General features: G+C 45.7%; 1 protein-coding gene across 2 annotated transcripts in view; it reads left to right on the forward strand.

The window, feature by feature from the left end:
• C9H1orf21 (chromosome 9 C1orf21 homolog) overlaps positions 1 to 27,661 on the forward strand; it is a 105,687-nt gene extending 78,026 nt beyond the window's left edge. Inside the window, exons 4-6 of one of the 2 annotated variants that reach the window (XM_053951147.1) lie at positions 14,465 to 14,541; positions 18,160 to 18,220; positions 19,837 to 19,899. In XM_053951147.1, the coding sequence (XP_053807122.1) occupies positions 14,465 to 14,541; positions 18,160 to 18,220; positions 19,837 to 19,884 (186 nt within the window). In that variant the 3' untranslated portion in view covers positions 19,885 to 19,899. Of the gene's footprint in view, positions 1 to 14,464; positions 14,542 to 18,159; positions 18,221 to 19,836; positions 19,900 to 26,887 lie in introns of those variants that run through there. The other variant, XM_053951148.1, reaches the window with a different exon arrangement.
• The last annotated feature ends 235 nt before the right edge of the window (positions 27,662 to 27,896 follow it).

Consider the following 27,896-nt stretch of genomic DNA (forward strand, 5'->3'; position numbering starts at 1 on the left):
CAGGGCTCACTGCAGCAGGTGGGCTGGCTGAAATGAATAGGACTGCCTGTGGCTGAAGATACTGTACCCGACAGTAAGGAAAGATAAAGCCCAACCTTCTTAAGGGCATGTCTGTGTCAACACATTCTCCTTGGAGATACACATGTTGCAGAAGCTGCTGCTGCAATTACACCTCATTATAAGACACCATGTTTTTGTATTTTATGAGTGCTTTGAAAAAATTAGCAAAGTCCATTAATAACGTGGCCGGTGAACTCAAATTGCCTGACGATGCTGTTCTGTGCACACAGTGGAAAAATCGATCCATTTAATCCAAGGTAAAGCTGTCTGGCTCTCCAGAGGTGGAGGCTGCCTCGGTTGCTGAGGGCTGGAAATCATTGCCTCATGCTAATTGAGTAACATCCAGCAATTGCCAGGCTGAATCTTCCAGACTGGTTTGACTCACGGGGGCTGAGTATCTAAATGAAGTGTATTTGTCATGCTGCAGTCCTACAGGATTAAGAGTACTTGGATTCGTTTGATCTGATGCATTCCAACAATATTAAGTAAGTTCATTTTTTATTGTCCTTTGCGCCTTGTATTTTTCTGGCTGTAAAAGTCCAGCATCTTACTTTTTGGAAACTGAGCTGTGATACGACAAATATTTCTGGCCAGTATTTGTTGCTCTGGCAGGGCTTGAAGAATTCTTGGCTGGCTTTTACACTAGGCTGATAGCTGAGACCAAATATAACAAGAAGCAGAGTACTGCATGTAGAATTAAATCATATTGCTAGTTATTTTATTATTTTTCTTGTCTTGAAATTATTCACTGTACTCTGTTTTTTGTGATAAATAGTAATTCTACAGTGTTTAAATCAATACTTCAATGTTAAAGAATTTTAAACAACACTTTGAGAGATCCTTCTGTCTTTCAGCAAGATAATGATGCTGTGAAATTTGCTTTCCTAATTCATTTGGGAAGTCCAGCTTATTGAATGTTTGGAATGAAGGACTTCATCCTGATACATCTGTGATTTCTCTTCTGCAGTCTTCTTTGTTTAGTGTCAGACCTCAGTCAAATGGCCATGAATTGTGGCTGCTCCACCCCTGGAAGTGTCCCAGGTCAGGCTGGATGGGGCTTGGAGCAGTCTGGGACAGTGGAAGGTGTCCCTGCCCATGGCAGGGGTTGGAACGAATGACCTTTAATGTCCCTTCCAACCCAAACCACTCCATGATTCCAAATTGACTGCAAAGTTGCACTCTTAATGAGAGAGGAAAATAAATACCTTTAGGTATTGAAAAATATTCTCAGAACACATATTGTGTTATTAGTGCTGGCCAGAGTTTCTGGTCAGTTCAGGAGAACATGTGCTGAGTGTCCATGGTGGTGGCTGTGCGGTTCCCCCAGGGCCCATCGTGCCTAGTATTAAAATTAATTGAAAGCCATTTTAAGCCCCAGGAATTTGGGGCTTAAACTAAACTCTGAATTTGAGGATTATGAACAGACTAACTAATCATCTAAGCATTTGTCTTCCCAGATAAGCCTTGACAACGTCCTGAGCATTCCCTGCACCCCAGCTGCTGAGTGAGCTGTGTGATGTGGCCTTTCAGAAGTGAGGGGATGGGGAGGAGAGCTGAGAACCATCCCAGTCTGGGACTGCATGGTCACAGTTTGCTCACTTGCTGCTGCCAGCAGCAGGAAAGTCCATGGGAGGGCTGGAGAAGAGTCCATGGGTGCAGGAGCTCAGCTTTGAGGCAAGAACTCAGGTGAGCAGCACATGGCAAGGCCTTGCAATGGCTGAGGCAAAGCAGCAAGCTCTGTGCATAGTAACAGAAAGGATTTAATGACCCTAGAATTTAATTAGGACGGTGCAATGTTACCACCTGCTTATTTATAGCTGTAAGTTTAGGCCATGTGTGACTCTTCATTTAGAAGAAAGGAGTACAAGAGCCTTGGCTGAAAGGAATCTATTTCCTTCTGCTCATTACACTCAGATGATCGCTGTTGTTTAAGTGAAGTTTAAGCATCATAAAATGTGCCCTCATCTTGTGATCCCCATCTGCTGCTCGCCCTTCCTTTCTCTGCTGAAGGTTATTTCAGCAATTTTGCCAGTAGCACAGGATGCTGTTCCTGGGGCGGGTTGTTTGCCCATCTTCCCCGACAGCTTTCCCTCCCTGCAGGCCTTACCCAGCTGTTCTAAACAGAGTCCTTCCAGCATGGAGTCGTTCCTGTTACCATCATGTTTAATAACTGCAAGATAAGTCTTCAGCACATGCTGGAAGACTTGTGCAGGCCATGATTCAGGAGAGCAGCGAGTGGGCCTGTGCACCATTGACCTACAGGGGATTTAGGCACCTCTGTGTTTAGGGACATTTAAGGACCTCTAGTCCTTCAAGTGCTTTGCAGATCCAGGAGCAAAGTGTTGAAGTTTACATCAGGAAAACTGTTAGCAGTGAATTTAGGCATGTTTTGTTGAGGACATACTCGACTGCATCCCAAAGCCTCGGTGGTGTGGAAGGCTGTGCTCTTCGTGAGGAGTCAGGGAATTAGAGCAGCTCTGCATTTCACTGGTGGGGGAAACACATGATCCTCACACACACTTAATGCCTCTGTTTGTTTCAAAACTGCTTTTGCAATCCTTCAGGTTGGGAAGTTTAGGGCTTGTCAGATTGTTAGATTTGGCTGCTAAGTGCCAAGCGCGATGTTTTTTGTTTTCTTTGTAAAGTTCTGTGATCTGTTTGTCGTTGTTTATCTTATAGAGTTGAAGAGCTTGCTGGAAGGTCAAGTGTGCTCCTTGCTGGGTCTTGATGTTCTGGGTTTGGTAGGTCTCTAGTCTGGTTTTGAGTGCTTATAAAGTGTGAGGCATAGAAAGGCCAAGGGAGGGATTCACATCATGGGGTCTCTGCTGTGGGTTGTTAAAAAGGTGAAAGTTTTGTCAGAATGAATGATCTAACCAGGTGCTTGAACATAGGTACAGGATCTCCAGAGAGCCTCGATCACCATCTCTGCTGCTCTTCAATTTGCAGAGAGATGAACAAGTGAGAACTATTAATCACAGCAAACTGATTTTGATTTCAAAATAGATTTTGTTAATCTTTTTAGTGGCAATCGGGGAAGATTCTTGTCCTGATGCATCTGCTGTGCTTTTATATGAATCACAGTCTTATAAAAAGGAAGAGGAATTATGGGGCTTGGGTGACTTAAATAAAATCTATTTTTGCTGTTAGGATCATAGCATTGGCATGGTATATGGTTTGAATTAAAGTTCTCATTATCACATTAAGATTCAACAAGGAGCTAATTAAGTGTAGGGAAGTAATTGAATGCTAATAGTACAACATTGCAGTGAAAAATGATGCCATCTCTCCATACTAAACTAGTTTTCTCCTCCTTGTGAGTACTATGCCTATGACCATGCATTGGAGTGCACTGGTGACTCAGGCAGAGAGCTTTCTTGTTTGAGGCATGCTGGTCCATCATTTTTCAACATTCCTGTGATGGGACAACCATGTTAAATTTTAGAGGTGCTTATCTTTTCACTCACCTCACTTGAAAAGAAAATAGAGCTTGTGTTAAAACTTGTGTCTGCAAATGGCAGGAAGTCAACTATAGACTTGGAAGCCAGTTTTGCTTAGATAGCAAAATTGAAATGATTTAAGAACACCTGTTTTGCATGTTGCATGTGATTTTGGTTAATTTTAAGGAGACGTGATGGACTGTGAATCATAGAACATGGGGATTTTTTACTTCCTGATATTTCTGTTAGCACCAAATTGTTTTGTTTAATATTTCAAGCATTGAGACAGGAAGAGAGACCATCCCCACCAACTTTTTGGCATGAGAGACATCTTGAGCACTGTACCACAAATGTTTTGTAGCCATTAGAGAAGGTGAGTTTAGCTAATTTCTCCTTCAAGATTCTTTTACTTTAGTTTTTTTTGAGTATGAATGCATAGTTTACAGGTGCACCCTGTATTTGTTGTAGGTCAACCTCGCTTGTTTGAGGTAATGAATTAAAAACAGGAATAAAAAAAAAAAAATATGGCAATGCATGTGATCCATCCTGACTTGAGAGGGGCTTTAAATACTGTGGCTGAAATTGGAAATGTGCTCGGTAGGAAAGATGTGGGCAGATGGGGAAGAGCCAGAGGGGAGTGACAAGAATAGGATACTTAGCAAACGTAAGCTGTAATGGAAGATGGAAGGAATTGATTTGTTTAGCCTAAAAATACAGAAGGAAACGAGTCATCCGATATAGGAAAGGTTGCTTTAAAAGGCACGACAATAGTTTTTTCTCCACGACTCCTGAGAGAGGCAGGAAGGCATCAGGCAAGGATTAAAGCTTGGGTAGTAGGTTAAATATTTGAACTTTCAGGGAAGTGGTAAGATGAAAGACAGACTGTTGGGAAAACCTGTGGGATGGGAGTTTGGAGAACAGGTTAGACAGAAATCTGTTGGAGTGGTTTGGGTATATGCCCTGGGGTGGTGCAATTGGGTGGTATTTTGAAATATCTTACTTTTGTGATGGTTGATACCAGGTGAAGATCTGAGGACACTGATCTTGTAGGGTTTCACCAAGCTATTTCATGTTCTGATCGAGAGAGACATTGAAATTTTGTGGGTGAACGATGGATCCATCCCTGCTTGCCTGATCTTGCACAGCATGGTGTCTCCTTTTCCATGGCCAGTCACTCCCAAGGGAGCTGACACCAAATCCCAGCCCTGGCTGGGCTTATGCACTGCTGGACTGATGCACACAGCCACCTCGGGCTGGCTGTGAGCCTTTCCTGGAGGAAAGATTTGCTGCCTTCTGGAAGAGGAAGGCAGAGCTCATTTTGAGTCTCTTCCATGTCCTCTCTCACCTACGAGGAGTGGTCTTGGGAAGAGGGGATGCAGAAGATGAGAGGATGGAAAAGCAGAGTGGATATTAAAGGCTATAACAGGCATACAGTCATTTTGGGACTCTGAAATACTGGTCATCTTAGGTTGATAGAATCGTAGAATTGCTAAGGTTGAAAAAGACCTCTGAGATCATTGAATCTAACTGTTAATGTCCTAAATGGACTTGAGTATTTCCAAGTTACTCAAGTTGGACTTGAGTATTTCCAGGTCTGTAATTGAATTTTAGGCTAATTTTTCTCCATGTATTGGTTTGGATATCTTCTAACCTGCACCACCCTGAGCATCAGAGCTATATTTCTACAACCTCATTGGAATATATTGGTGCCTCATTTTGCCAGCACTTCAGAGTTACATTTATTTATCTGCTCTTCTTCCAAGGAAACTTAGAGGAGATAAACACTTAAGACCCAGCCTCCATTACTGATTTAAATGGCTTATAAAATTTTTAAGCCATTTATGATTGTCTTCCATTCTGATGTATATGGTTTCTCTTCTCAGTATTACTCTCAGATGAATGTGTTGGGAGAATGCAGGCAAAATCCTTATACAGCTGAGGACTGGAAACAGTAAGTGAGCAGGCCACTGTAGTCTGTGAAACAATAATGATTCTTTCTGCTGGTCAAAAGTAACTGCTAAAACAAGGAGAAGGTGGTACAAAATACGCAGATCAGATGCAAGGCTTCTCCTGCAGTCCTAATGTTTCTTGTGTGTGTCATAGTACATATGTGATACTTAATAATATTCCAACTATTATGTCCTTTAAAATGCACACTTTACCCAGGCATGCTGGAATTTGCCATGTAGCAAGAGCTGTTATTCATTCTCTTGGGTCTTAAATCTTATGCCTGGTGCAAATTTGAGAATTAATGGAAATAAAACAGACGCTGCGAGGAGCAAAATACAGACATTGAAAATATGTTCCAGCAATGGCATTTACATAATTGCAATTACTGAAAATCTCAAAATTAGAGCCTTGGACAGTGCTGGAAGAATGAGAGCTTTTTGTAGGGAATTCTTTCTGGTTTGGAACACACAAACCCTTCCTGAAGTGAATGTATGTGTATTGCTGAGTAGCACCACTCTTGGTTTTAGGTTACCTCACTTCTCAGGGTTACATCATTCATAATTTCTTGCTACCATTTCACTCTGCTTATCTATGTCATAACAGTATCTTTTAATTTGCACCACATCTTTAATTAGTTTGGGTTTTCCTCTTAACAACAACAACAACAACAAACCCAGAAGGACTTTGTCTTTGTTTTCTCTTGTTCCATCCAACCTGTAAATCCCAGGTTGGAACAAGATGGGGAAAAAGTATCTTCATAGGATCATAGAGTGTTTGGGTTGAAGGAACCTTTAAGCTTATCTCATCCCACCCCCTGCAAGGACAAGGGCAAGGACACCTTCCACTGTCCCAGGGTGCTCCAAGCCCTGTCCAGCCAGGCCTTGGGCACTGCCAGGGATCCAGGGGCAGCCACAGCTTCTCTGGGCACCCTGTGCCAGGGCCTGCCTACCCTCACAGGGAACAATTCCTTCCCAATATCCCATCTAACCCTGCCCTCTGGCAGTGGGAAGCATTTCCCCTTGTCCTGGCACTCCGTTTCTTGTAGACAGTCTCTCTCCACATTTCCTTTTGGCTCCTTCAGGCACTGCAAGGCCACAGTTAAGTCACCCTGAAGCTTCTCTTCTCCAGGCCGAACAATCCCAATTCTCTCAGCCTTTCCTCGCAGCTGAGCTGCTCCAACTTAGGTGTATCCTGCTAAATTCCCTGTTAAGACTTGGCTAATGGGACACTGTCATTATCCTGACATCTAGGAGGATGTCAGTGCACTTTATGGAACTACTTGGATGTAGTAGAAAAATGTAATAAGCATAGTCTGCCCAAACCTGCAGTCGACAGATCAAAGCCAGTGACCACCATAACTCCAGAGGAAGCACCATCACCATGCTGTTGTTTGCAGATGGGGGTACCAGCTGCTATTTTTAACACCTCCTCAATGTGGCTGTTTGGTGGTCACCATCATTTCCATGAGGCCATCCTACATGGTAACCCCAAACGTTGTATTAAGGCAGTGGGGGAGGATCTGTGTGCATCTGCAGTCTTGTTTGGTTTTGACAGCACAGAAGGATCTCGGGAGGCTTTGCTTGTATGTAAAGGCATCTCTCAGGAAATTGATTTTACAAAGGGTTAAAGTAGAGCATGTTCCAAAAACAGGCTGAAAAAGGCCAGTTTTGGCTCTAGAAAAGCAGCTTAAGAATTTGCTACAGCTGCTGAAAATGTAGACCCAGCTATTTAAGCAGGGCACATCCCTTTCTCTAGCTGTGTTCTCTCATATATGTTTGAAGGGCATAAAACTCTTCAAAACCATCCCAGTAAAAAGTTCTGCAAAACTGTGGTGCTGTAACCCTCCTGCCATTCCAGCAAGGTGCCTTCATGGAGCAGGAATTCCCTGACACCCCGACTCCCTCTCACAGCATTTGTCCCTGGCTGTCAATGTTTCACAGACTTTACCCAGTCCTGTTGTTTCATGCTCATGGCCAGCTCTTTCTGTTTTACTGCACTTGGTGGAAAACTGCCTCCAGGAGGCACACATGAAGAACTGGGACCACGAGTAATATCTACATTTACCATAAATAAGTATATTTTTGTAAAAGCTGGTTGAGTGAGAGAGACAGAATAGTTGATGACACAGGCTTATTAAGCAGAAAATTAATTTTTGAGCCAGGTTTTGTTATCTAGGGTGGCTCTACAATCCAGAAAAGCAACATACCTGCAGAAGTGCAAGGTTGCCAAGTGCTTTTTGTTGCCAAATGTTTTCTGAAGTTTCCTCAAGAGTCAGCCTGGTCTTCCAAGTCATCAGTAATGGAGTTTTAAACTTTTTTCTATCTGATTTTTATTTGCTAGGTAAAAGTTTCAACCAGTCTGATGTACCAAAGCCACTGAAGATCGGGTGTATTATTGAGAGCTGGAGAGCAGGTCGCCTTCCTGCCCGCAGCATTTTGTTTGCAGTATTTTGGATATCTTCTGATGCCACTGTTCTTCATGCTCTAAGGCACCTTGCCACCTGGATTTCTGGGGCATACAGCTGTGAGGGACAGTTTTCAGCCTCGTGCCAAGTTGTTGGTGGAGGGGATGTTCCCCATCTTCCTTCTGCAGGTCCCCTCGTGCTGGCAGTCCTGCAGACGTGTCCCTTCCCCTGCTTCCTGCCCGTGCTCTCTGGGTTTATTACACGGATGGGCAGGGCTCCTGCTGCAGGAGCAAGGCAATTTCCCATGTGACCTGAAACTTCATGCACCTTTGGAAACAAGTGTTCTGGCTTTATTTATCTCTGCTATGCTCATTTTCTTACCCTGGCTGACCTTTCGGAGTGCTGCGGAGGAGCGCTGAAGGAACCAGAAAACCCTGATTGTCAGGGCAGCATAATCCTCATATTTCACAACAGAGGCATTTCTCCAGTGATTACACCTCTTGTTTTCTGTAGAGGACACCTTGAGGTTTATCAGTCTGTCTGCAGAAAGGAACTTTGAGGTAGAAATCCAGATGTTATTTTTCTGGACCTTAGTGTGCCAAGCTATAAAGAACCCCAAGGACTCACCCATGTGGGTTGATAAAAGCTCAGAGCTCTGAAAGGGAGCAGGATGGCAGTGTGCAGGGAAGAGTTTCCCTGCAGGATTCATTGGTAGTACTTATTTATCATTTATGTGCCTTATTTGTAATTTCATCTGTTTACCTGCCCTAATTTCCTGTCATCAGGCCAGCTGCTGCTCCATGTCTGCTTTTCACACAAAACCCTGGTGTTTGGCTTCTACTCGACAGAATTAACTGGAATTACTGTAACTAATTAGCCCAGACTTTCTAATATTGACTGGGAGAAAAGATGATGTTTAGAAAGTTGTAGCCATTAGACTTGGTAAATACTCTGTGAAGCTCTGTGAAAACCCTTCAGTGGTGGGAATTGCCCTCCTTTTTTTATCCCCTGCTCTTCAATGATGTCCTCCACCAAAGCTCAAAGGCCACTGACTTGGGCTGAGGGTGAACTATATTTAGGTACTGCAGAAGTCCTGTAACTCACTTCAGAGGGAGCTTTTTCCTTCCTCTTCCTTTGTTTTCTTCTTTATTTTTCCCCTGACTTTATACTTTGGGCTGGATTTTTCTGATTTTTGAGCTCTTGCAGCTTGAGTTGAGTGTAAAGGGCATGTTAGATGTTCTTCTGAAAACAATCCCTTCATAGTTTTTAACATCTCAAAAGCATTTAAAAAGAGTTATCAATGTGTTACTGCACCACTGTGTGTCCCCGTCTGCATGACTGGTAAATAAACACTGAAAGCAGCATTCCCTGTTTTCTCAGCAATGGAGACCTTTTGGTGGGCTGCAGACAGCTGCTTAGGATTTACACATTTCTCTTTTTTTACCTGTTTTTATCCCATTTTGAGTATTTTTTTTTTTTTTTTTTTGGAGGGGGCTTTACAAATCTTCCATATTGCATTCCAGGAACTGGAGTTCCGACAGCAGAATTTCCCAGTACAGTAGTTTTCCCTGGGAATGAGGAGCTCCATTGAGCTCCATTAAGTGGCTGGTTTCAGGATGAGGTCTGCCCTCTGGAACATGTCTTGGATCCCTGATGAAAGCACAGGATTTTTCCCTGCCAAGCCTGGGTTACACTCCCTGTGTCAGTGCAGACGCACTGCGTGATGCTGGCTGGGTTTGCAGAATTGGGTTTTTTTCCTAAAATGAATGCCAGGCCCTGTGTCTGCTGCTGCCTTCCCCTTGTATGCCTGAATGGCCTCAGTCTCTCCCACTGCTGCCTGGGGATAAAACTCAACAAACCTACTCAAAAGTGGGATTTTTCCAGTCTCTGACTATAATTTATCATGGAACTAAAGGCTGGATGAGGTTGGAAGAGACCTCTGGATGTCTTCTAGTCCAGCCCCATGACTCAAGCAGGGCTATCTGGAACCTCCTGCCCAGAGTCAAGTCCAGACAGCTTTGAGACATCCCCAGGGATGGAAGATACTGACAGGGGTGGGGCCTCATGGGCAACTCCTTCATGCTGGGCTGAGGAGATACTGACCTGACACAGCAAGAGTACTTATTAAAACATTCCATTTAAGACAAGGTTTTTATTACGAAATGTGACCTCAAGCTTCACCCAAATGCACAGATAACCAGCCATGTTTTCGAGTCCTCCCTGCGAGGATCAAGGTGCTCCAGCAGCAGGACAGCCAAGGGAGCGTGGTGACAATGTCTTTGTTAGGTGTCTTCTGACCACCAGAATCCATTCCTGCCCGTGTGCCCTGATGGTTAAATTCACTGCTAAGCCCTGCCTCTAGGGTCTGGTGTACATTGTGGGGGTGATGTGCATCTGGAGCTCGTGGTGTGGTTCTGACAGGATCATTATCCTGTGCAGGACCAGGATCATTGTGGGTTCATTCCAAGTCAGGATGTTCTGTGATTCTGTGAGGCACTGCTTGGTGTGTGCACACCGAGCTCCTTCCCAGCCTGGCTTCCAAAGCCCGTGGTCAGATGGGTCCGTGGTTTTCATCATCCCTCATTCCCTGTGGGGATCTGAGAGGGGGAGAGCAGACTCCTGTGTCAGCACCATCCATGCCATGCCCAGGACACCCTCCTGGACTGGATGCCTGTACACATTCTGGCAGGGCTAATGTGATTCCTCTGATGAAATTGCATCCAGCAATAATCTCCTTTGACTAGTATCTGAGATTTTTCCATATTTGATTTGCCCCTTCGTTATGAAGTTACCCTAAATGACGTTTTCAGGTGGTTTTGCTTCCAGGTAGGTAGAGAAAAAGAGAGAGGCTCTCTTTCTGCCAAAGGACAGCACAAAAAATGAGCCCTTATGTACTTAGAAAGCAAGGAAACTGGAGTAAATCTCATGGGTCAGTGCTTCTCCCTTGTTCATCCTGATGGATCAGACAGCCCATGTGAGGTATTACTACGTGAGGCTGGTGCTCATGACTGAGTGAGGTCAAAAAGCGCTGGGCTGGCATATTGAAATTTAACATCTCATCATTCAGTCCATTTCTAACTGATGCATTTGCTTCCTCTTTTTCAGATACAATTATTTTTAAGAATATTTGATGGTATAAAAAGAAAACAAATACTTCATTTTTCCTTTTAACTCACTTTAATGATCATTTGCTTGGGTCTAGAAAGCAGCTAAAGGTGCTGTTGGCTCCTTTGAAGAAAAGTGTCATCTTGATATAAATCAGGAATATTATTTTATAAGGACTGTTAGCAGCTTACATGAGTCAATCTGTGGCGGCCTTATGAAGAAAAGCAAAACACTTCAAATGAAGTTCACATGTCTCTAGAAATGGGCTTGTCAGAGGGGAGGCATCAAGAGAAATGTTGACAGATATTTAATTATAATGGCAGTAGTGGCTGTTGCTGTGTTAATAGCATCTGGCAGCAGAGTCACTGCCATCTGTTAGTGCCCTGAAATCCTGGAGATGGTGCATCCTTTATGGAGGAATTAACAATAATTAACAAATCTATCACATAAAATCACCTTGATTGGATGACAGCCCTACCTTGATAATGATTAATTGCAAAATAATGTGGAATAAAATGTCCACTATTCTCCTTTTTTGCTACTGCTGCTCTACAAGTGCAGCATACTTGGGGATTTTCTTTCAAGCCTGTGGTGTGAGGCAGCATTTACTGCATTTATTGTAAATAATCCTTATAAGCGGAGCTAGATTAAAAACAAACTTCTGCATATTCATTTCAATTTACAACAGATTAGGTCTCTAAAACCAGTTGTGGTTCTTTTGGTGCATGGTAACTTACTTAATGTTAAATAAGGGAGAAAATTGGACTGCCAGAAGTGACCCTTCAGCCAAAGTCAAGTCAGTCTGGAAGAACAATCTGACTGCATTAAAGCATTTCAAGGTGTTTTTGTTAGCTTAGTGATAGAAGCCAAGCCATTAATTTCTGATGAGTCAGTTTGTCTTCAAAGCTATGAGGAAAAATACTCTATTTGTTTGCAATTGGAAGAATTATTTTTGAATGTCTATTTTTATCCAAGCCAATAATTCGATCAGTGCAGTGAAATATCACTGCCATAAATAAGAGTTATAAACAAAGCAATGAGCCAATTTGAGACCTGGTTGGGTTTTATTTTTCTCTTAACTCTTCCTTTTCTGTCTGCTCCTGCTGAGCAACAGATGGAGAAGGTAACATACTCTTTGCTTAAATAGGAGAATTGCAGTAGATAATTGAGGTGTGGTAATTATCAGGAGCAATAGGAGGGAAAGAGTAAACTCTGGAATCTTGAAGTCAACTAAACAGGAATTTTATTTCTCTTTTCCCATGCATGTCAGTTAATAATCTGAATATTGCTCTGGGACCCACAGTGAGAAGGCAGCATATACTTTTCTTGTGTCTTTCTATTTGTTCCTAAGTGCCAGAAGTTTCTTTAGGCTGGGATTTGGACTGACTCCAGCTCTTGATAGAGCTGCACTGACACCAAACCATGAGCAGAGATGTGGAAAGCTGAGTTTGTGCTGCCTTGATTTATCACAGCTTCCAACACAGGAGATCTAGATCAGAGTCTTCCCTTCCCTTTCCCATCCCATGGAGTAGATCTGAGGATAAAGGCTCAGGAGGCTGGGGTTTAGCTGATTTATGGCTTTGTTGTGTTCTCCTTGACACCCATCCCTCTCTTTTTGTTTTGCTTTGACAGCCATGTGAGTCAGACATGAGCTCATGGGTTGTGTGTCTGTGTGCACATGTGTTCATCACACACAGCATGTACATGTCACACCCTCCTACCACTGCTAAGACTGGAAGATGCTTTGAAAAAAGTGATTTTGGTTTTTGTTCTGCTGCTCTGGCGTGATACCACAGGATCCTGAGCAGGCAGTGGCTGGTGGGGTGTAGCAAACACAGACACCCTTGTTAAGGCTGGAAGAAGGGCTTGTTTCTCTCTCGCTGCTGTTTTCATGCAAGGCACTGTTCCCTGGTTAGGAGGATTAGAAGATATGCATTAAACAGTGTTAAATATGCTGAGGCAGTTGATGTTTACAGCCCTTGTAGAATTATTCATTAAAATATTAACTGCTAGACAGCCTCCTTTTCTTTTTTTTTTTTTTTTAATTCAGTGATTTAGTAGCCCTTTCCAAAATCTTGTGTGATTCAAACAGGCAAAGACTAAATAAGGCTAAATAAAACCACCAAAATTACCCACAAAAACACTGATTCTTGGGTTTATGTTTCTTAAATTGCCATGGGTGTGACATGCCTAAGAAATACAGAGGGATTTGTGGAGTGTGTGAGCTCTAAGATTTGACTCAGACCTCTCCCATCTGCACCAGCAGCTTTCCCTAACACATGGCACTGGGAAGATCTGGAAGAGGCTGTATCCCTCTGAAGGATTTTGGAGACAATAGATACGTGTTTGCACTAAGTTTTGGGTTACAGAAGCTCGTGACATGATGAGGAGGTCTTACCAAGTAGTGCTGGCTCTCAACTCTCCCCTCCCAGGCCTTTTTTAAGATGTTTTTAATGGTTCTGGTCCTCTGCAAAGGACAGGGTTGTGTTCTTGTCTATAAACACAGACTGGTTTGTCTTGGAAGGAACTTTAAAGCCCATCCAGTGCCACCCCTGCCATAGGCAGGGACACCTTCCACCAGCCCAGGGTGCTCCAAGCCCCCTCTAACCTGGCCTTGGACACTGCCAGGGATCCAGGGGCAGCCACAGCTTCTCTGGGCACCCTGTGCCAGGGCCTGCCCACCCTCACAGGGAACAGTTCCTTCCAATATCCCATCTATCCCTGCCCTCTGGCAGAGAGAAGTGATTTCCCCTTGTCTTTTCCCTCCATCCCTTGTCCCAAGTCCCTCTCCAGCTCTCCTGGAGCCCCTTAGGCACTGGAGGGGCTCTGAGGTGTCCCCAGAGCCTTCTCCTCTCCAGGTGAACACCCCCAGCTCTCCCAGCCTGGCTCCCGAGGAGAGGGGCTCCAGCCCTTGGCACATCTCTGAGGCCTTCTCTGGACTCTCTCCAGCATCCCCACATCCTAATTTTGGGATCTTCAGAGCTGATTTGCTTCTTTGGGCCCCTTGTGCCCAGTTTTGTGGCTGAGCAGTTGCTGCTCTTCCCCGGCACATCTGACATGTGCTTCCTCCTGCAGGCAGTTCTTCGATGCTGATGTTTCCCCACTCTGTTCTGAGCCAGCCTGGGGGTGCTGGGTGACTCTGGGACTGTCTTCCCAGTGCTTTGCCTTGCTCTGGTGCAGGTGGAGGCTGGTGTTGTTGTTGATTTATATGAGCACACCCCATTTTCCATGGACCGCTGGAGAGTTTCCAGCCAGCATGGAGTTTGATCCTTGGATTTCATCCAGTGACCCAGAGGCAATTCCACATGCCACTGAGCCCAGGGTGTTTAAAAATTGCCCACCTGGGGTCATTTCATCTCTTGTGTTACCTTTAATTTCATTTTTGCTGAGCTTTTCTCAGTCAGTTGAGCCTGGACCCAGCCGAGTGTGACACCCTGATGACAAATGCCTGTCACCTCTGTGTGCTTAATAAATACTGATGCTGTTGTGTGCTTTTTGTGTGTTTCAGGAAAAAAGTGCCAGTTCAAACTCAAGACTTAAATCTAATAAAGAGATCCCAGGATTAGTACATCAACCCAGAGCAAAGTAAGTTAAATTTCTGTTGTTTAAATCATAATACAAATAAACACAAGCAGTGTCTGTGAGGTTCACAATTACTGCCTAGGCAAAGACCAAATGACCCTGTAGCCCTAAAGTCATGCTGAGTTAAGTACTAGAGGTAAGATCACCTGTGTCCTAAGACTGGGAAGCATCCTCTCCTTTGCACAGCAAAGATGCAGGACTTGAAAAAAGGTGAGATGCATCCTATTGTGCCCAACAGAAGACCTGTGCTATTTCTCAGCTTTCTATACAACTTACACAGAACAAACTTCTCTATATCCACTGGTGTTCCTAAATACAAGTGGGTCAGTCCCAGGGAGGTTTTTGCTAGCTCCTGGTGTAGATTAGCAGCTGTTCTGCCTGGGACTGGGAATGGTCAGGTTGTTACAATGAAGGTTGTTCTTCCCTGCTTGGTTGGCAGTTCTGTGCCCATGCTCTGCCTGGGGTCAGTCAGTGTTACATTTGCCTCTTGTGGCAGAGCTGGTTGTTGATAGTAGTAACTCATTTCTTTTCTAACTCAGTGTTACATTTTAATTGCTAATTGGCTGAGGAATAACTGATTACACAGAGCCACATATCAGGTTCATGAACAGCAAGTGATAAAGGTTTGTGATTTGGGTTTTGAACACCAGTGGAAATGCTGTTCCTTGTGCCCTGCCCTCAGGGCACTTACTAACTTAAACTTGCTGCCTATCAAGTGCCTTGAGCACTATTTCAAGTCTGGAAACTTTAGTTATTTCCTAATCAGCTGACAGTGTAATTCAGCCTCTTTTCAAAGGGAAAAGCCAAGTGCTTTGGATGTAATTGCAAAGAAATTCATGGTAGGGAGGTGGAGGTAGAAGCACTCTTCAGAAAAGCTGTACTTCATTATTGTGGCTCAGTCCTTCCCAGCAGGGTCAGAGATGTATTTAACATGCTCTAACATGAGGCTAATTACTTTGGGATAAAAAAGGCTGTTCTTTTGGTGGGTCATCTTTTGGTACATCCACAGCAGAGGAATTGCATGGGGCCAGGGCTTCCATTCCTTCATAAAACTCTAATTTGAAAAGTCCCTGCAGAAATCAGAGCTGACCGAAAAGCCTGTTTTTTACATTGCGTTGACAGAGATAAATATTTCTGTCACAGACCTGCAAAAATAAGGATACTTCCCAGAGAGGTGCAGAATGTAACATAAGGTTGTTGGGTAGATTCTCCAGTGTTTGCCCAACCTACCACTGCATTTCTGTTTATAAAGTGGGCACATGTGTTTGAGTTGCTAATTGCCAAGTCAGCAAACAGCTGTTATAATGTACAATTTTTTTTAAGGTTTATTGTCTAAAAACCATAACAATTCTGACTGCAAGGTGGGGTGGCTTTGGGTGGAAAAGGTCTACTCAGCTGGAAGAGCAGAAATTAATAGATACATCATTAGATTCATCTTACAGTACTGTTGTGGTACAATGGGTGTTACTTCTAAACAAAACATGGACTTTACAATTATTCTACAATATTTTGATGTCAGCTGAAAAGTGAGATCCCCCTGCAGGAGGATTTTTTCCATCCAGAGCCCTGGACTTCATAACCAGGGGATGTAGAGAGCCAGCAGTAGCTTTTATGGGGGTCTTTGGTAGAGGGAGAAGGGTTGGTCCTTCCTCTTTACACCCAGTCCTGGTACCTGCCACACCTTCAGGGCTTCCCCCTGCACCCTGACCCGACCTCACAGGCACTTGCTCTGTCTTTTCCTCACCAAACTTACTCCCCTGACACCTTGAATGATCAAACACACCCACCAAGTACCCTGGGACAAGTTCATAACTCAGGGTGTGACAGCAGCCTGAAGCATCAAATGAAAGTGGTTATTTCAGACCAGTTTTACCCTGCCAAATCACAAACTCTCAGAATGGTTTGGGTTGGCACATGAAAAATCAGCTAACCCAACCTCCCTGCCATGGGCAGGGACACCTTCTACTAGACCAGATCTGTAGGATTATCCTGTGGGATTTTTCAGGGATATGACTACACAATACTCCTTTTTTTTTTCCCTGCCTTCTTTTAGTTCTGTTTTGAATTATGGTTGGGGTGAGCCACTACAGTATTATTTCATTTTATTAGAAACTGGATTTATGATGTTTTAAAGGCAAGACTATTTTTCAAGCACTTGCCTACTCAAAAAGGGCTGCACTGCTCTAAAATCCCTTTCCAAGGCACCTGAATATGCAGGTGATGGGGTCAGCTGTCCCAAAAAAAGCATCTCTTCCCCATCTGAGGTTCAGGTGGAAAGCTGAGGAACAGGCAGACAGCTGGGGACAGGAACTCCCTCAACCACTGAAAGGTGAATTGTTCCTGCTCCTGAATCACCAGCTTTAGGTTTTAATGCCATTTCTGAGCCCTCCTCGTGTGAACTGAGCTTCATTTATGTCCCACATAAGCAGATCTTTGTATACGTTCACCGATAGCAGGGAGGGCTCAATGCTGAGCTTTGTGGGGAAGTGCAGCCCGTTGTTGGGCACTTAGGGAGAGCATTAACTCATTACAGCTGAAAGGATCGCTCTGAGGAAGAGGGGATGGGTGGGAATTCAGCAAGCCCAGCCAGCTTTCTGTGCTGGGGAAAATCTCCAAGAGCTGTGTGTCCTTCTGACCGCTTGGCATCATTGTCGCCGCTGGCTCCGGTCCCCATCCTCCCCTTTCTGCATCTTTTTGTGTTGCACATGGAGTCCCTGGCACATTTCCCCAGCTGCCTGTGAGCCCAGTGCTCCTCCCTGCTGCGGGTCCAGAGGATGCTCCAGCCTCACCTTCCTGGAGGGGTGTTACTCCTGCAGGAGGGAGGCTCTCACCATCCCCCCAGTACCACCTGCCATCCATCCTCACCCTTGTCTCCTCCTCCTTTCTGTGTTTTTCGCTTGCAAGTTCCCCATGGGGAAGGACCCGTGGTCTCATGTGACCATCAGTGTTTTATAGACAAAGAAAAAAAGAGTATTTTCCAGCCCTCTTTACTACTGCAAAATCATATCACTGAGCCTCTTGGTGCTGAAGAATTAGTTGAAGTGAAGGCTCTGGAGCACCAGGAGTGGCTGAGGGAGCTGGAAAGGGGCTCAGCCTGGAGAAAAGGAGGCTCAGGGGGAACCTTCTGGCTCTGCACAGCTCCTGACAGGAGGTTGTAGCAGTTGTCAGTCTCTTCTCCCCTATAACAAGTGGCAGGATGAGAGGACACAGTCTTTAACCTCACGTTGTGGGTGTCTCATTCTGTGGTGGTGAGGCTGGCAGTCCTGGAAAACCTCCTGTCCTGAAGGAGAGGGGGCTCTCACTCTCCCTGTGAGGGAGAGGTACTGTGCTACCAACTTTGCAGTCAGCCTGGAAAAGGGAACAGTCTCCTCTGGATGTATGTGGATCCATCCCAGTTACCACCCCAAGTGTTGCACATGTACACAGAACTAAATGCAGTAATTTTTTGTGGGCAAACAAAAAATAGGGGGGAAAAGATTAAAAATTGACATTGTAGATGAAACCATGAAGTAATTTATTTTTCATGGTGGTGGAAGCTGACAGCTGGCCCCTCAACAACCCTGGGCTGTTTTATAATGGAAGAAATCCTGTTGGTATTGATAGTGTTCCTTTGCCTTCCAGCATGCACATCTCCGAAAGCCAACAAGAATTCTTCAGAATGCTTGATGAAAAAATTGAAAAGGTAAGACACAGTAATGTGAACATCCAGTCTCCCTCAGGGGTGGGCACAGCTTCATGGGGAGGACAGTGACCTGCCTGCTGCAGCTCCCTGTGTTCTCCATTATTGGGGGGGGGGGGGGAATCTGGCCCAAGATTTCCCTTCCAGCTCCTTGGTTAGATAGCTCAAGTACAAAGAAGACCAGGAGGGTGAGGAATTTGCTGAGAGAATCCTTTGTTTTGTGGGAATGTCACCAGTCTGGGATTCATGGCAGGCTAACTGAGATGTTCAGGATATACATGCTGGGTAAAGGTGAAGAGCAAAGTGGGATTTTATATCATTGCTGATTTGATCTTGCATCTCACTGGGAGACAACTGGAGTGTTAATGCTGGTAGTAGCTGGGATACCCCAGGAATTCTTGCTGAATCTCCTCGAAATAGCCACTGGCTCCAAGGGATGGTGTGGCTGTAAGAGTGGGTAACCCTGCCCCAGGGCTGTGCCAGTGAAGTAATGGTGCTGGAGATGTTTTGAAAAAGAGGATGAATAATTCTTTGCATATCTCAGCTGTCCTGAGAGCAGCTTTTGTGCGTTTCAGAAAGCTTTTAAATGACAGCCTTGGCTTCTTTGTGAGACACAGTGAAGGAGCTGGAGCACAGCTCATACTGCGAGTGGCTGAGGGGGATGGGGGGGCTGATGTTCACACACCAATTTACTCTTTACACTGCCTATTTTGGGGTTGTGCATCTTGTTTAAATACTTCATATTAAATATTAGCTTCCTCAGTAGCAGTACACTGAGGAACTAATTTGTACTGAGTACTGATTACTAATCAGCAGTACACTGAGTACCAATTTGTACTCCCAGTTTCAGACTGGATATGAGGAAGCATTCCTTTATGGAAAGGGAAGTCAGACATTGGAACAGGCTTCCCAGAAAGGTGGTGGATGCCCCAGACCTGTCAGTGTTCAGGAGACATTTGGACAATGCCCTTAGCAACAGGCTGTAATTTCTGATCAGCCCTGAAGTGCTCGGGCAGTTGTTGATTGTAGGTCCCCTCCAAAAGAAATACTTCTAGTCCAGTCTAGACTATTCTTCTGTTCTTTTCTGTTCTATTCTATTCTATTAAGTTGTCCTGTTGGGTTGCAGAGTGGAAGGGAAATTTTTACTTGCATGGCTCTGAACTTTGGTTTTTTTGCCAGCACTCCTGGTCCTAGGAGTCAGAGTGCTGCAGTGGGTGCATCTCGTATTTGTCCCAAGCAACACATTGGTTACTTTCTTCTTAAAAAATAAAAATTATGAAAACAAAAGAAGACATAAAGGGGAAGAATAAAAGTGAGGAGTTCATAGATTCATGAGAAGAATATTTCAGTACCCAGTGTTTCCCTGGGGTAAGATTTTATGTAATCTAATGCATTTAAAGGTAGAATTTCTACATATCCATAATACAGCTATATCTCCTTTGAGTAAATGCATTTACTCTATGAATATTCAGATGCTTTTTCTGGACATCATCACCTTCCATAATGTTGAGCACAGAATCTCCAATAAAATGGATTTTCCAAAGACATTTCCTATCTGCAGACCAGACAAGGCCATCAGGCTGTATCTATTATGAATTTTGGTTAATTTTTGTTCCCAGGGTCTGTGGCAGGGCACTAACACCCTCATTCCCCAGCTGCCACGCTGAGTGCAGCTGACCCTGTCTCCTGTGGTTGGAGCTGTTTGGATCCACTTTGAGATGTTCCCAGGTGATCTCCAGGGCTAATTTATCTTGGGCATAATTTATCTTTGGGATCAGGAGATTGTCTGTTCAGAGGAAATCCACAGTTTATCTGTCAAAGAGACCAAGTTGCTGACAGCTGATGGGATTGGCAGGAGTTAATATGCAGCTGGATGTGGGATTTGTGTTCCCTGGGGACCTCCTGTGCCTGAGGAAATCGTCTTCATTAGAGAAGTTTGGGGGTTTTTAATTCATCTTTGCTCAGAACGCATTTTTTCTCTAGGTGTTGTCACAAATGCCAAAAAAGATTGGAAAATCTAAGGGGTTTGTCTGATCCTTAAATAGCATTTTCAGTCCCTTCTCCAGGGAGATGGAGGACAGCAGTCAGACATTTAGAAGGATTGTATCAGTGGCAGCTGACAAAGTCTGTGGATGTGTGGGGGGTGTTGCCAGTGGCTGGTGAGGTCCCAGACCTGGTGGTGTTCCCATGGTTACCATGGCTTTGGATTTGTGATGGAGGCTCTGTGGGCTGTGCTTAGGAAACTCCATTCAGGAGCAAAACACCCTCAGCTGCACTGAGATGCCCCGGGGTGCTGGGTCACCAAATCCAAGTGCCCAACAGCAGCTCTGACATGAGAGCATTAGGCAGGAGCATTACATGGGGGCTTGGACCTGGCACAGCCATTCTGTGAAATAAAACTCCTGCAGCCAGAGTGTGCAATGGAAAGAACAGGGGCTGGTGTTTCGTCAGCTGCAAACAGGAAGTGTTTGTGAGTCCTGGAGATCAAAAAAAGCCTTATTGAAACAGTCTGGAGAGTTTCTCTGGAAGTCCTGCCCCCAGCAGTGCATTCCTGGCTGCCCCTACAAAGCTCCACTGCCTCCTGCAAATGTCACCCGAAGGTAAAAACCAGAATGTCACGAAGCATGGAGCTTCTGTCTACCAAAATTCAGTGTCAAAACACTGTGAGTCGTTCAGAGGGGGACATCTGCTCTGTCTCTGAGCGAGTCTGTCCCTGCTTCAGGAGCTGGAGCTGAACTGGCAGGTACAGAACTGCCTGTGGTGGTGGGAATGCCATTCAAAGGGTTTGCTGGAAGGAAGAAATACTGGGATGAGGGCTGGGGTAGGACTGACTGAGAATGTGAAAGTCAGCCTCCAATGTAGGCTTAGATACTGGTTCTGCTGGAGTCAGCCCAGTCCTTTCAGAAACACGAGAATTTGAGGTAAAATTACTCCCAAGACCGATGAGAATCCAGAGTTAGAGGTTAGATGGGAGACTGGGAGCAGCTGCAGAGAGCTGAGCAGTCAACAGCACAAGAAGCTGTAGTTACTCTACTACTGTAGCTGTAGTTAGAATATCCTGAGCTGGCAGAGACCCACAGGGACCATGGAGTCCAGCTCATAGGACAGCCCCAAGAATCCCACCACGTGCCTGAAAGCCTTGTCCAAACACTTTCTGACCTGTGGCACACCATGGAGAGGAGAGCAAAGGGGAAGACCAAGGACCTGTGTGCAGCACAAGGCCCTGAGTGGTGGCAGAGCAGGCTCAGAAATGTTCCCAACATCTGGCAGCAGCTGCAGCGAGTCCTCGTGGGGCTTCCCACTCACTGAGGTTACTGGGAGTAGAGTCACGGGCTCTGCTTTGGGAGACAAAAGGCACATCTGTTCCAGAGTTCAGGGGGAAATGGAACAGAGACAGGCAGTGGGAAGGAGGCAGCTCATCTGCTGTCAGCATTATCATCATTTATTGAAAATTAGCCTGAAATCACAGAAATATATTCCAGTGGAGGATGAGCAACAGGTAATAGCAGCAATTAAGCTCGAGGAGAGCGTTCCCTGGAGTAAATTAGAAAGATGTGGGTCAGGAGTACAAGTGATTTGCTTGACCTGAGAGATGAAGACAGAAATACACAGAAATATGGCTTTGGAGACCAGAGAAGGAAGCAGAGAATGACTGGACAGTCCTCCTAAAGGGAACTCTGCTGCTGCTGGATAAATCTGAGGCCTGCTGTGCCCAGCAGAGGAGAAATGGGCTCCACTGGCTGCAGCTGGGACTGGGACAATCACTGCACTCCTATGGTGGGATAAATCTGATTTTGATCTATCAGCTCTGATTAAGAAGATAGAAACATGTCCTTGTATCGGGCCATTTGTGTTGGTATTCAGGCAAGTAAATTAACCTCCAATCTGATACATCAAGGCCTAATTTAGTCAGATGTTGCATTTGGACAGAAAAAGATTTGCAGTGAAACACACGATGAAGAATTAACCTGTCTCTCCTAAAGTTTCTCCAGACTGTGGCTGTTTTTATCTTCTTTCTACATCTCAAATTTTTTGGACCCTGATTCCACAGGGCTCCATGCAAATTCCATGTTACCCTCTGAAAAGAAATGGCAGCACAGGAAGGACATAGACCTGTTGCTGGAGAGGGACTTGGGACATGGGCCTGGAGTACCATTTGAAAAGGGGGAATGGCTTCTCACTGCCAGGGGTGTGGTTGGATGAGATATTGGGAAGGAATTGTTCCCTGTGAGGGTGGGCAGGCCCTGGCACAGGGTTCCCAGAGAAGCTGTGGCTGCCCCTGGATCCCTGGCAGTGCCCAAGGCCAGGTTGGATGGGGCTTGGAGCACCCTGGGACAGTGGAACGTGTCCCTGCCCGTGGCAGGGGTGAGACTGGGATGAGCTTTAAGGTCCCTTCCCCACCCAAACCCTTCTGGGATTCCATGAATTGCAGAGGGTGGCTCAGAGCAGAGTTGACCCTGGGCAGAGCCCTGCAAGCTCAAGTCTTGAAGGGGCCCTGTCCCACCAGGGCTTGCATGAAATAAATAGAAATAAAAATTAAAAGCTATAACATATGAAGTGCTGACTGTGAAAAATTTACCCATTCAGTGCTTGCTAGCAAAAACATCTTGATGATGGCTGTCCTGGAAAATGGTTGGAAAAACAACTGCTGTCTCTGAATCCTGCATGGAGCAGTACAACGATGTGGAGGAGTTATCTCCTTGAAGTGCATGTTATTACTGGAGGCTGTGGCAGAGTGTATAGGCAACTGCCTCCCTGCAGGGAAAAGGCTGAGGGGTAATGGAACAACTGACAGGCAATTCCTGGGATTATATTTGGGGATTGTAACCCCACAAGAGAAGCACCTCTGGCTTTGTGGTTCAAAGGGACCATGGCAAAACAATCCTGGGCAGCTGTGCCAGGGGAGATCCATCACTGGTCCCATCATCATGAACTGGCTCCTACATGGCTACGGTGATTTGTAAAAAATAATCACAATGCAAACATGCTCATGGACAAAAATGAGATTAAAAAATGAGATGTGTTGCTGTGAACTCTGATGGGCACCCTGAGCCTGGGACATGGTGTTGCCATGCCCATGGGGGATGTCACTGTGGGTCAGCTTTCTGAGCACCAGCACTTGTGTTGGGGTGGGCGTGCAGGGATTTTTCCCCCAGTCCACTCGCCTGGCCTCGGGAGCTGGTGGGAGAGCAGGCAGCCCGTGGGAAGGATGCCCGGCAGCAGCTCCCTGCATCCCTCGTTAGTAACGCTGGCCGCGGCAGCGGGGAGGGGGCACAAAGCGGCTCCTTGGATGGGATGGAGGGAGGGAGTGCCCTTGGGAACGGGCTGCCAGCCCCACGTACGCCAGGGCACGCTGGTTAGGCTGGAACTCATTAGCAAAGTGGATTGCTCTTAATGACTCCATTGATTTTTCCCTAACAAAATGAGAAACGGACAAAAACCAGCGCAGTACATGCAATGATTTAGTGCCGCCTCCCGGCATTTTCTTCCCGTCCTTTCTGAGAGCACTGTAAACAAAACCAGCCCGATGAAAAGAAAAGGGTTCCCAGCGCGGGGTGGGGCGGGGGCTGCCAGCCGGGCCCCTCAAAGGGGCCACTGTGTCCCCAGCCCCATCAGCCCGCAGGAGAAGGGGCTGCTTGCTGCGGCTCCTGGCCCTCTCCATCCTCTGCCTCCTCTCCCTCCTCTGCCTCTCCTGCCTCCTTTTCCTCTCCTCCCACCTCTCCCTCCCCTGCCTCTTCTCTCTCCTCTCCCTCCCCTGCTTCCCCTCCATCCTCATCCTCCTGTCCCTCCCCTGCCTGGCCCAGTCCTCAGGCACAAGAGGCCATTGAGCCAGGTTGTTTATTGGCCTGTCACCCACACAATGGGGAAAAGGCCTTTTTCCTGCGAGTTTTTTCTTTCTCTTTTTATTCCCTAAAAGGACATCATGAGCATTCCCTGGAGGGGCATCATGAGGGGAGCACTTTGGAGGTGCAACAAGGGGAGAGATGGGGGATGAGCCCTTCTGGTTTGGGTGCAGGCAGCAGGAAAAGAACATCAGGCTGCTTTTTAATTTATCTTAAATTCACTCACTCATTTAGAAACACTCATGGTGTTCTGTGGACATCTACAAAAGCTGACAGTTGTATTTTGAAACTGCAGAGGTGGGAGATGGGAATCCTCAGGGATTAGCTGGACTTGGAGGCACATATTACAGTTCTCATCTTCCTCAACATACTTCATTTAAACTTTTAATCATTAAAACTTCTAAGAAATCACAGAAGGGACCCACAAGAATCATTGAGTCCAACTTTTAAGTGAGTGGCCCATGGAGATTGCCACAATTTACTTAGTCCATGGCTGGCCCGTACATTCCTGTTAGTAGCCACCTGCTCAGTACCTCTGGCTCCTCTGGATGCAGGAGACTGCTCCCCTGGACAGAATTTGACTGCCAGTCATGGAATTGTAGAATCAGAGAGTGGTTTGGGTTGGAAGGGATCTTTAAAGGCCACTTTGCCAACCCCTGCAGCAAGCAGGGACACTTCCACTAGAGCAGTGTGGTTTCTGCTAGCTCTTAGCTGACCATTTCCCATGAGGTGTTCCCAGGCCCATCTCAAGCACAGCCGCCTCTCAGTGATCAAGGGATCATCTCCTCCAGCATCTGGCAGACATCCTCTGAAACAACCAACAGGCCAAAAATGGACATTTTAAAGTATTTCACTGGATTGTGGCTGAAGCTGCCTTTCCTCTGCCACCAGGGAGAGGAAGGAGCTCCAAGGGCACAACCCTTGTCTTGGATTTCTCGTGCAGCGGGGAAGGCTGTGACAACAGGGCACTTTATTCCTTCTCTGATCTTCCTGAGCAATGCTGACCTTGCTATTACTGACAAAAATTTGGGGTGTAACATGTATACCAAAGCTCTGTTGGGCACCATTGGGACTCACTGCAGTCTGGGCATCACCTGAGCTGGCTGGGTCACCAGAAGGATACAGATGTGTCCCCATCCCCAGCAGTGTGCAGATGGAAGTGACGTGTCTGGGAGGACCAGCCCAGCTCCTGGTGGCCTTCAGGCCTTGGTGGGAGGTGCTGTGTCTGTGCCATGGCTAAGACTTGCTCAGCACATTGGTTTGGAGCAGTTCCTTGGTGTCCATTTGGGGACTGATGCACTTGGCAGCCACGGAGCAAACCCAGAAGCAGGAGAACAGCAGGAGGAGGAGGAGGAGGGGAAAAGTGCAGGATGGCTTTTCTTCTGTCAGATTTGGGTCTGCCTGGGGCTTTAATAGCAGTGATGGCCACCAGTGGGGAGTGCTGGGCCATGGAGCTCCCTCTTGAGCAGGTAAAGGGATGTCCTGGAAATGCCCTGAGCTCAGCCCTCAGTCTCTGCTGCTGCCTTTCACAGCTCTGAAGCATTTTGGACAAAGCCTTCATCACCACCAACTCAGTCTCCTGGATTTGTCCAAATGTGGTCCCTGGCTTGGAGAAAACCGACAGATTTGTGCTTCACTGCAAAGAATTGAAATGTTCCTTCTTTTTGAGTTACAGCTTTTAGTGCAAAAAATGTAATTTTTTTCCCTTTCTTTCTGGGTCAGTGATTGCTGAGTCGGAATTTGGGCTGATGAGTCTCTTGGGGGTTATTTTAACGTACTTAGAAAACACTTCTGCTCTCAGTGCTGGGCCACAGGGAGTTGTCAGAGCACTGCACATTCCTGGGTCTGGGCTCCAGCAAAGCCAGCCCTGCAGTCCCACCAGCAGCACTGGGACTGCAGAGACGTTTTGGAGCCTTTGTTCCAGATGTGCAGCCCAGCTGGGTGTCCCAAATAAACTGATCACTCCTACGAAATATCTCCCCTTTTTCTGTTGTCTTTCTGGCTCTCCTTCTCCAGGTGCTCAGGTGATATACCCAGCACACAGGAACAATGGGAAATAGTCCAGAGGTTGAGATTTTGGGTCCTGTACTTGAGGCAGTTGTTTGATGCAAGATCCCCTGGGGGGCTTGTGCTGAGCAGCTCAGCTCCAGCTGGTTTTGTGCAGGGAAGCAAGGACAGTGGCTCCCAGCAGGTCCTTTCTTGCTGCTCTGCAAGAACTGGATAGGGAGGGATGGGATGTGCCTTCTCCAGGCCATCCCAAGGGAAATACCCAGAGAGATGCTGCTCCACACCTTTGGGATGGGATGAAAGGCATAACATGACTGGTCTGATAAGAAATCCGTGTTTTGTGAAGCTTAGGCTGAATCCCCTGTAGCACAAGCATAATTTCAGTACAAATGGCATCTTTTGCTCTGGGGTTGAACTTTTGCTGGGGTTATCAGATGAGGGATTCTTGTTCACAGCAGCTGCCTTGTGTTGCTCATAGGATTATATGCTTTGTTGCTTTTGCCTCGGAGATTATCCTTTCACAACAAATCTGGGGGCTGTGTCCATCAAGGTGGATCTTTACATAAAGCAGGTTTGTAAATCAGTTTGTTGGACCCCCCCTGGAATTCACTATATGGGGGATGATGTTTATGAGATTAATAGTGACAGAAAGGGAAGTGTCTCCTATCCTGGCTTCCTGCAAATTCCCTGTGTCTGAGGTTTCTACCCAGCTGTGAATTTAAACCCCCCAAGTTCAGAGAACTGCTCTCAGTAAGTGTTGCCTGAATTTATTCCTGTGTGCTGTCTCTAAGTACCAACTGCCTGGCCTTTGTCCCTGCAGGGTCGTGACTACTGTTCAGAGGAGGAGGATGTCACATAGTGCCAGCTCTGCGCTCGCCCCAGGAGCACCTCCAGTGTAAATAGATCCAACCCAGCCTTCTGGATACAACCTTTGGGATGTCTGCTCAAGTGAACAGCACTCCATAACAAAAGAAGACCATTTCCACATTATATGCTCCATTCAGTTACAGTGTTTCCTAATGAACACATGAGGAATATTGCTAAGAACTCGTAAGGAACTGTTTTTGTTGCTGCTAGTTAAAACTTGTTGCAACTTCTCACTTTTTTCTGTGTCCAGATACGCAGCAAATCCTTAAAAGTTAATCCAAAAGACGTTGTTGATTTTATTGAGGCTTCTGGCCTGTTTTCTATCAGATGAGGTAGTGTTATACCAAGCTTCCATAAGTGAACATCCAAGCATCTAAGAAACACCCCTGAGCTGTGTGTCCGTCCGTGTCGGGGCCAGAGTGCTTGTTAGTGCTGGTGATTCCAGGCTTTGGAGATGGGATGATTTTGCCATGGCAGGCCTTGTTTCTCAGCTGAGAAGAAGCTGAGAAACTATTATCCATTAAAAGCATGTTATCACTGAAATACTGGAAGTGATACAGGAGCAGGAACTTGTATTTTATGAGGAAAAAAAGTTTCATTTAAAAGGTATCTTAATCAAGGACTAAGCTTGCAGTATTGGCTTTGCTGAGCACGAATGGGAGTGTGATCACAATCATTTTGAATCTCTTTTTTTCTAAGAAAATAAACATTTTACTGTTTTTATGTATTCTTGTCTTTTACCATTCCTACAACACGATGTTTTAAGAGTCTGGGGACAAGGAAGACCAAACTTCTCTGCCTTGATGTGTCCTGTGGATCTGATCTCTTAAAGCAGCTCTGTGCCAACTGGGGGGATGTGTTGTGTGTCCTGTAGAGTTTATTTTTCCATATTAAATGGAGAGGATATTACCTTCTCAAAAGCAGATGTAATATTTTTAACAAATGCTGTCATGAGTTAAAAA

This window comes from Vidua chalybeata, chromosome 9 (genome assembly GCF_026979565.1).
Source record: "Vidua chalybeata isolate OUT-0048 chromosome 9, bVidCha1 merged haplotype, whole genome shotgun sequence".
In the NCBI taxonomy this organism is placed as follows: Eukaryota; Metazoa; Chordata; class Aves; order Passeriformes; family Viduidae; genus Vidua; species Vidua chalybeata.